This window comes from Triticum aestivum, chromosome 5D (genome assembly GCF_018294505.1).
Source record: "Triticum aestivum cultivar Chinese Spring chromosome 5D, IWGSC CS RefSeq v2.1, whole genome shotgun sequence".
In the NCBI taxonomy this organism is placed as follows: domain Eukaryota; kingdom Viridiplantae; phylum Streptophyta; class Magnoliopsida; order Poales; family Poaceae; genus Triticum; species Triticum aestivum.
In genome coordinates, this window is record NC_057808.1 from 490225651 (window position 1) to 490234791 (window position 9141).

General features: G+C 41.9%; 1 protein-coding gene across 1 annotated transcript; it reads right to left on the bottom strand.

Annotated features, from left to right (window-relative positions):
* Positions 1-231: 231 nt before the first annotated feature.
* LOC123123091 (AP-1 complex subunit sigma-1) lies at positions 232-3553 on the bottom strand. Its single transcript, XM_044543524.1, has 7 exons — positions 3264-3553; positions 2059-2145; positions 1457-1548; positions 1255-1363; positions 1139-1174; positions 914-1000; positions 232-603 (listed from the first exon to the last, which is right to left on the bottom strand). Exons 1-7 carry the CDS (start codon positions 3264-3266, stop codon positions 532-534), a joined length of 486 nt encoding a protein of 161 aa, XP_044399459.1. The 5' UTR covers positions 3267-3553; the 3' UTR covers positions 232-531.
* Between the last annotated feature and the right edge of the window lie 5588 nt (positions 3554-9141).

Below are 9141 nucleotides of genomic sequence, written 5' to 3' on the forward strand. Positions count from 1 at the left end.
CAAACCGCGTGTTGCGGGGCGTGTGGTCGAACTCTCCAACGCCCACACACATGATGATGCTCACATGGCACTCAAATTCTAACAAATTTCATTAGGATTCATGCAAAACAAAATCAACGTGGATCAAGGCATGTGGGCAATGTGCAAACATGCCACACGCGTGGGCGTTATCATTTGGGTTATTTTATTTATTTCCGAAGGACAACATGAGCACGGCCACAACAACCAATCTGATTAAACACAAGATAATGCTCTGCCGAATTAAGACCAAGAATTTACAAATATTTCTTAAATACCCACTAAACAGACTACTGGTGAACAATCTCCATGACAGTTTTATCTTTGGAAGATTCCAAATTCAGTTGCAAAGGAACACATGCATTGTAATTACATATCACTCATTCTGAACAGGCCTGAATCCAGGGAGTCGTATTTCTTTGGGAAAATGGATACAGCAAAGGAGCTATTACATCAAATTTACCAACATAAGCATAAACCAAAGAGCAGAGGGGCATCATCAGACGCGGACTTTTACTTCGTAGCCTGGGCGATGATGTTACTGATGGAGCCAGCTTCCTCTTTAGCAGCCTCTACCAATGAATCCTGTGCAAATAGGGAAGCAAACAGTTAATACAACTATGTACTTCTCAAGAGCAGTCCAAGACAGGTTTTGCAATTTCTTGTGTACATGTGTTCTTATTTTTGTACAAACGTATATTGGAAGCGCAAAGTAATTCAGGGGATAAGCAAACAGAATTTAGAAGACGATGTTGCTAATCCTAATATATAAGCACATAAATGAACTCCACTGAATCATAGGAGAAAACGTGAGGTACAGTCAAGACATGAATGAACAGAAAGATTTTAATACCCAAAGCCATACGCTCTTAACTAGTCATGGAAATGTAAATACCTGTGCAGCAATAAGTCTTGCAACATTCTTCTTGCTAGACTCCTGAAGCTCACCAGAAATGAGAATCTCATCCAGTACGTAGTAAGCCTGCAAATTTCACCATTGGTACTCATGAAATGAGTCCATGACTCAGAAAAATGGCATAACTCAGGCAAGAAAAATTTGCATATAACTCCAGTCCTGGGTCTTCAGCATCAACATTTCAACATATGTGAAAGAGATTACCTTGTGGAAATTGAATATCAAATCCAGCTCGCATACCTGAAGAAATTATGAAAAAGAAAGTCAAAACAATAGTATATTCTAGAAAATAATGCTAATCCATAAGAGAAATAACTTACACTGCCGAAATAGCGGTCGAGTATCTCAACAAAATGATGGATAATTTCAAGGACTTCAAGCTCATTGTCATCAGCATCAATACACATGCAGAAATAGAGGCTGGCATACCTGTATATAATTATAAGCAGATTTATAACTAGCTAACAAGCATATCTTGCAAACAGAATAGACTCAACGGCATTCCTTATTACTAAAGCATACCTTCTGTACACAACCTTGTAACCTCTCCACTCGACAAAGTTGCAGAGTTTTGGCCCTCGAGTAAGAATGAGCCCACTAAGCTCACGGATGACCTTTCAAAATGAGCAGGGTGTGAAAAAATTAGCTAACCATTACAAACCTCCTAGCCAACAAAAAACATGTAGTTGGCAGTAGCGATTTAAGAGGATTAAATGTAAAATCTCTGTCATTGTATGAGCAACTACAATGCTTAGCCATCCTCCATAGAAAACAAATACACTGAATGGGAACCCAAGAGGCCAGGAAAATACCCGAAACGTGCAATAAAGCGTTAAAGAGCTAGAATCATAAATCACCAACACTGGGCAGCAACACAAATGCTAGCTTAAGATGGAGCCTGGAACAGGTCATAGAGAGTTACAGACAGTACAATAGCTGAAATTTATCGTTACAAGAAGCATCTGTCACAATCTACTCATAATAATAAGCATACACTAGCACAAACACACATGACAGCAAACTCTGCTTTGACACATAATTTGCATCAACTTGCAAGTTGTTTAATTAGCACACAGACAAACAGACATAAAAGCTGTCGACAGAAAGCAGTATAAGATGCTGACCTTAGTCCTCTCCTTCTGGGTGTAAGGCGAGTACCACTTGGTGAGCCTCACCTTACCCTGGCGGCTGATTAGGAGCACGAAATTAATCTGTGAAGACGCAGAGAAGAAAAGGAAAATTAAGTGACAGTGAACCTGAAACAAGATCCAGTGCTAGTGGCAACAAGCAGCCACCTCTTGCACAGAGCACAGAGACAGACAAATATTTGATTTTTCAAACAACTGCGACAGAAAAACACTGAAATATAATGTATAATCCATTAAATCTTAACGGTGCACTTCAGCTTGACAAACTATCGAGTACACCTATTCTGCATCACTTTTTTTTAGAAAACCACACTTTTCATGATATTCAGTAAAACATGTGGGCATCGCCCGCTCGACTCATCCAATATACTCCCTCCGTTCCTAAATATAAGTCATTCTAGAGATTTGAATATGGACTACATAGGGATGAATATAGATGTATTCTAGTGTGTAGATTCACTCATTTTGCTCCGTATGTAGTCCATATTAGAATCTCTAAAAAGACCTATATTTAGGAACGGAGGGAGTACAATAATTAACAGGACAAGTACAACTACATAACAGGGCCATTCATGGTTGTATCACTAAAGAGTTTGTCCTATCAGTCAATTCCGTTGAAATCCTAAAACCTGTAGTGTTCTGAAACCATGATACAGGAAACAGTTAATCAAGAAGTTTATTTTCTACATGTTCATTCTACGCTCGAATAATATAAGCTGGAAACATGGAAATGTGCCTTAAATATGATCACCAGCAGCCATCAATGTGGTACTGAAAAACGTAGCATTTTAAAAGGAGATTCAGTCTACACTCTACAGACTATAAACTTCTCCAAACTACAACAGAACAACCGTGGCGTTCCAAAGGGGGTTTGGCCTAGTCACAGAATCGGTGGGCAACGGCTGCCCAATTCATATATCGTACAGAAACAGAAAAGATCATGGCTGCAATTCCTTCTTGAAGTGGGATCAGAACTCTCTCCATAACACCGTTGAGCAAATCCACTAGCTCGAGAAATTCCGCTAAATTGGCTGTGCCTGGCTTGCAAATTCCAAATTGATAGCAAACTGGTGGGTATTCTCTCCTATTCTCCGAGATCCGGATCCGAACGATAAACGAGATCCCACGACCTCTGGCGTAGCCCGGGGGATCTACAGGAAAGGGGAGGACGAGGAACTCACCATGGCTAGGGAGGGTCGCCGCCCGCGTAGATCTGCCGAGGCCCGAGAGGAGGAGCGAGGCCGGGTGGGCGTGGCCGCGCGGATCTGGCGGCGAGGGCGGACGGGGTGACAGCCGGTCGCCAGAGAAGGGAGGATCGCCGAGAGACGGGAGTGCCAGCGGCGTGGGTCGGCGTCTGTGCTGGGCGGTCTGGATCGCGTCGGGTGCGCGATCTGCTTACCAGCGTTGAGCCAAACCGGTCTATTTGCTGGTTTTCGTTGTTCTGGGATCCTTGTTGCATACGTGCGTTGCAACGGGGCCACATTAACTTTAAAAGTTTAATATTAATATTCTCATACATATCAAGTGACATTGGCGTTTTTTTTACCATCAAATCTTCATATACACACTCTCTCCCTCCCTCTTCCTCACTCTCTCCCTCTCTTCCCCTCTCTCTCTAACACACACATATACACCTTATTGGGTACGGGACCATAATCCATCTATTTCACACATACACGCTAGTGCATAACAATATGAATTATGTGTATTATATTTGCCACCACAACTAAGGGAATTAATTTCATGTAAATCGGCCAGCCACAGCTCCAAGAATACGCGGAGGAGGTGGCCCGGGTCGGCGTCGGCACCGTCCGGCGCGGGCCACGGGCTCCAAGTGCGTCTGCGCGCCGGCCACCCACGCCGGGTCCTTCAAGTGCCGCTTTCACCGCACCAACTCCTAGGGCAACGGCCACGGCCAGGGCCAGGGAAGCCGCCCTTCACCGGCCGCGGCCAACGCGGTGCCGCGGCACCCGGCCTCGCTGTCCTCGTCCTCCGGCACCGTCGTGACCCAGTGATGCAGCCCAAGCATCGGCCTCGAGAATCAAGAACGCTCGACAACAGTGAGGGAAGGGAAGATCATATACATGTCATAAGAAAGGGAGTTTATTTACTGCTCCCTCGATGTATTGATTTTTTTGTTTGAAGATTGATTACCATCCGTGAGTTAAGGTAAGGTTAATGTGATTGAGCAATTTTTCTAAAAATCAATTATTTGTTTTCTAATTAATGTGATTGAGTGATTTAAGATAAGGTTAATTAATTTAGATTTGATCTTTAGAGATTGTTCGTGATTGATTCTATATTACTAAATAACTTGCGCCAGTATGGAAAGTTCTGATCTGCTCATATTTCTTTCGTTGTGTGAGAGGGTGACGCGAAAATAAACCGATGAAGTGGGGGGAGGGGACGAAAAAATCTACGAAAAAAACCCAGCAAAGGTGGGAGGAGGTACCAAAAAAACCATGAGAGGTGGGACGAAAAAAAAAACCTGGAAGCGAGATTACCAACTGCTCCATTAAAAGTAGAGATTGCATCTTTTTTTAACATCACTACAGACACAAGCGCTCATATATATATATATCAGAGCTGGTCAAACGGGCCGGCCCGGCCCGCCGTAAACCGGCCCACGTGCTGCAGGCAGCAACCCAAGCACGGCACGGGAGTTAAGTGGGCGGCCCGTGTCGGTTAGAATTTTTTTCCTGCGAAATACCTTCAAAAAACAGGGGGAAAGGCCAAAAAATATAAAAAATACGGTGAAGTATTACAAAAAGATTAAAAAAAAGACATATTAGAGCGCTACAAATGTACGCATGCACTACAAAATTATTGAACATATTAGAGTACTAGGTATTTATATATGACATATATATTTATATATTTCAAAAAAAGTTAAACGGACCATGCCGTGCCGGCCCGTGTGCCCAGCCTTCAGGCCCAGGCATGGCCCATGGCGTACCGCGTGCCGTGCTTGGCTCGTTTAGCCCGGGCCATGCCATTCCGGCGTGCTACCGGGCCGACCTAGTTAGCACGACCTGTTTGCCCAACTATAATATATACGCGCATACACTCACCTTATGAATGCACACACGCACACCCTACCCTTGTGTGCACCTTCGATAGACTGAGCCGGCATATCATCTTGAGATTTTACGAAGTCACCGTAAGCGCCTCGTAGTCAACAGGAACGTCTCCTTCCACTGAAAGTGTTTCGCCGAAAATCCTGAAATAAATTCAAGATAAATGCGAGCACCAGGACTTGAACCCTGATGGATTGGGATATACTATACACCTAACCATCCAACCACAAGTTGGTTCGCTTGCATATTGCAGCCTTGCAGGCAACTTTGTGTGTATTTTGTGTGTGTGTGTGTGTGTGTGTGTGTGTGTGTGTTCTTTGTGTGTATTCTTTTTTAGACCGGGCCGGGCCGGCAAAATTCGGGGCCATGTACAACACTCTAAAACGGGCCCCTATCTCATATGAAAAAATAAACTAATAAACAATTTTAATGTATATGACATAATGTTTTACATAACTTTTCTCTTACGCATCCGAGAACCAGAATGATGTTTTCCCATGATGTTTCAAATATGTATTCTTGAAACACAAGACACCCAGATGAATAAAATAAAATTGAACTATTGAAGATTAACAAAATTGCTAGTTCTAACTCACGTAGTCTTCATGTTATCTTCCAATGCAAAAATAAAATAAAAATCAATGTTATATTTATATAAAATTTCTCCTTTTTGTTCCTTCCAAACAAGAGACAATTTAGCCTTGAAACTTTGCATGTCGGCTATACACAAGTGCCACTATGTGCGTAACAAGTTTTTGATTTTTTTATGAAACATAAATTTGCTAAATTACAAATTTTGGATAAGTTGCATCATTTTAAAATATTATCGTTGTGCCAAAAAATCCAAAAATATTTCTGCACATGGTAGTACCTGTGTGATGTTGATCTGCAATGTTTCGAGTTCAAAAGTTGTTTTAGTTTTTTCTTTGCGGAATCAAAAGGTGTTTTAGTTGAAACAAAAAATGTGGACAAAAAATAAGTGCCTAATTATCAAGGGGCTTTCTTCCAAATGCCAGGGGCTTTCTTCTTGGAAGAACAAAAGTGCCTATTTTTGGTGCGAATTAGGCCAAATGCATAGGGGCTTTCTTCTTGAGAAACATCTCTCACGAGGCAACTTTTGTTTTCTTAGGAAGAACATAAGTGCCTAATTAGGGATCAGATACAACGACATCACACCTAACAATGGTAGGCTTGGAGCTTTAGACCCTACGAAACGATAAAACAAGCAAAAACGGTTCATGTGATTACTAAACCACATGTATAGATCCATCTGCTATGCATAACCGATAAATTATGTTGACTTTTATACAGTAAACAATAGATAATCATTTCACCTAAAATGTCTCGGACACTCGAAGGTTATTCCATTTTTTTATTTTGTCAAGTTACATCAGTTATGTACGATGATGATTGCAAGGACCCGTAACCTCGTAGTATAAATGTCGCCTCTTTTCTTGAGAGGAAAATATATATGTTATCTCTACTACAAAGTGGGTGCAAATGCTTAGAGTAGTTTTTGGACAACTTTTTGTTTCTTTTTATCTCTTAAGTGAAGCAAAGTATAAGGAAATAAATACTTAAGAAGGAACATGTATTTTTTTGAGGATCAAGAACATGTGAAACATTCTTCCTTCATACTATCCAAATCTCTCTTGAGACGGGAAGTTAATATATTTTAAGCAAACATAATAAATGTTTTCAAGACATTGTTTAGCTGTGTGAAAAGAAGAGATCAAGTCCAATTTACATGTAAGAAAATATCATGTGAAAGGGGTGTATGGCATGGTGATAGACTTGAGAATATGTTGTCTTTGTGAACGTTCATGTATCAACTATGGATTACTAAGAGCTAGAAAAACAAGAGGATAAACTACTAGTAGTGCTTCCAATAGAAGAGATGAATTCTACAAGAACGAGTATATATCATTGATTTCCTCGGCTAAACTATGTGTGTGTGTGGCATGCATGTGCTTCAGTAATATGGAACTTACACCGTCTTCACATGGTCACACCTACCCTCACCACCAACTAGCATCCAACTCCATTAATCCTGGCCAACTTAGATATTTGAAACATCTCAACAGCTGCGAACTTGCATCTATATTTACTCCTTTTCATCATGATATTTTTCAGGATTGCACATGTGTGCCGAGTGGCAGAAACTTCCATGATAAGTACACCAACTAAAAATCGAAAAAAAGTGTGAACAAGGTCGAGGTCGAACCGTCGAATAGTGCAGAATTGTTCGTTAACTGACAAGTGTTTCATTATTATAGGGCATAAGGATATTGACTATAGAGAGTTCCAGGAATGGATGACATTGGGATTGCATTCCAAAGAAGCAAAGAGCCTCTATGCACAGAAATGATATGTTGCACAATATTTATTGCTAGACCTCTCTCTTCACCTTTCTCGTGATTAATACGAAAGTGATTGTCTCTCTTGGTGACCTATAACTTAGAACTGTTAGTAGTTGCAAAATCTAGATGACATGATGTTGTATTGCATCGCTCGGATGGTGCAATTAGTGACCATGAAACCGGCTAGCAGAGAGAACCCATCTGAACCAAACCCATGTCCATGAGAGCCATCGGCATGCCCCTACTCTTATTTGAAATTCCTCCTTGTCATCTCACGCACCCCAGGACAGTCCTAATATACTACTTCATCCGTCCGGAATTACTTGTCGTATACATCCGTTTGGAGGAATTAGATTAGAGAGAACAATAAGGTGCCCCTATTACATTGCAAAAGAAAAGTATTTTCGCCTGCAGGAGCCTACACCATCGATATGATTTATGAAGGGAAGTCAGAGTACCAATAGTAGTAACCTAATTTTCCTTCCCTACAGATTCATGAATAATGCTCCAACACAATGGTTGATCAACCGTGATTTTTTTTTAGAAAAGGAGGAATACCCCCGGCCTCTGCATCTGGACGATGCATATGGCCAATTTATTAATAATTAGTAAACAATGCACAATGGTTGATCAACCGTGATTTATATACAACATTCTGTAATCTACAGTAATTAGTAAACAATGCCATATCTCTGACTTGCCTTCGTATGTTATTTTACACTATAGAAGCATATGCCTCGATATTTGATCTTTCACAACCGTTTCTCGCAATCAAGTTTACTTGCCAAGTTGGCTTCTCATAACATTTTCTCTCGATGTCTTCTGTTTCACAATTTTATAGACATCATTGGTAGTTTGGCGGCGACCGTGGTAATATTCATCTATGAACAATGTCAACTCGTCACGGATTTGTAGTCCGTGGGGAAGGGCTGAAGGTTACGGTCATAGGAAATGAACGGAAATATTCCCTAAAGAAAAAGAAAAAGGAAATGAACGGAAATAAGTATAACGCGGCACAATTAGAGAATCCACAGAGGAGGATTTTTTTCCATTATTTAATGTTGGATGATCTGATACCGTCCGTAAACCCAACCAACCATACGTGCATCAAAAAGGTTTCAATTGCAACAAATGATCCTCATAAGAAAACATTTACAAAAAGAAGTAGTAAGAATGGAATTACTAGAATGAAACTCGTTATTCGGTTATATTTCGAAGGTCGTTCGCATGGTTGGCACACATTTCCCAAATACTAAAATCTTAGCACGGGTCGGTGGAAAGCAACGTGCACGCAGGCCATGCCCGGTCTAGAACCCAGTGATCGGCACCTTGTAGTCGTAGTCGGGCCCCTGGAAGTACGACGCCATGGGGCTGTCTGCCGCCGCCGGTCCATCAGTCCTCGGGAGGAGCCTGAGGAGCGCCGCGATGTCCTCCACCAATGGCGAGGGTGGCTCGGCCACCCCCAAGACGACGGGCACGTTCACGCGGCTCACGCTGGCCGCGGCCTTCAGAGTGCGGCCGCCGTGCGTAGACGTGATGGTCGCGGCGGCCACGAGGAAGAGAATGGCGAGAATTGTGAGCCGAGCCATGGCTGAGCTTTGGGAGATTTTGGTCGTGTGTCT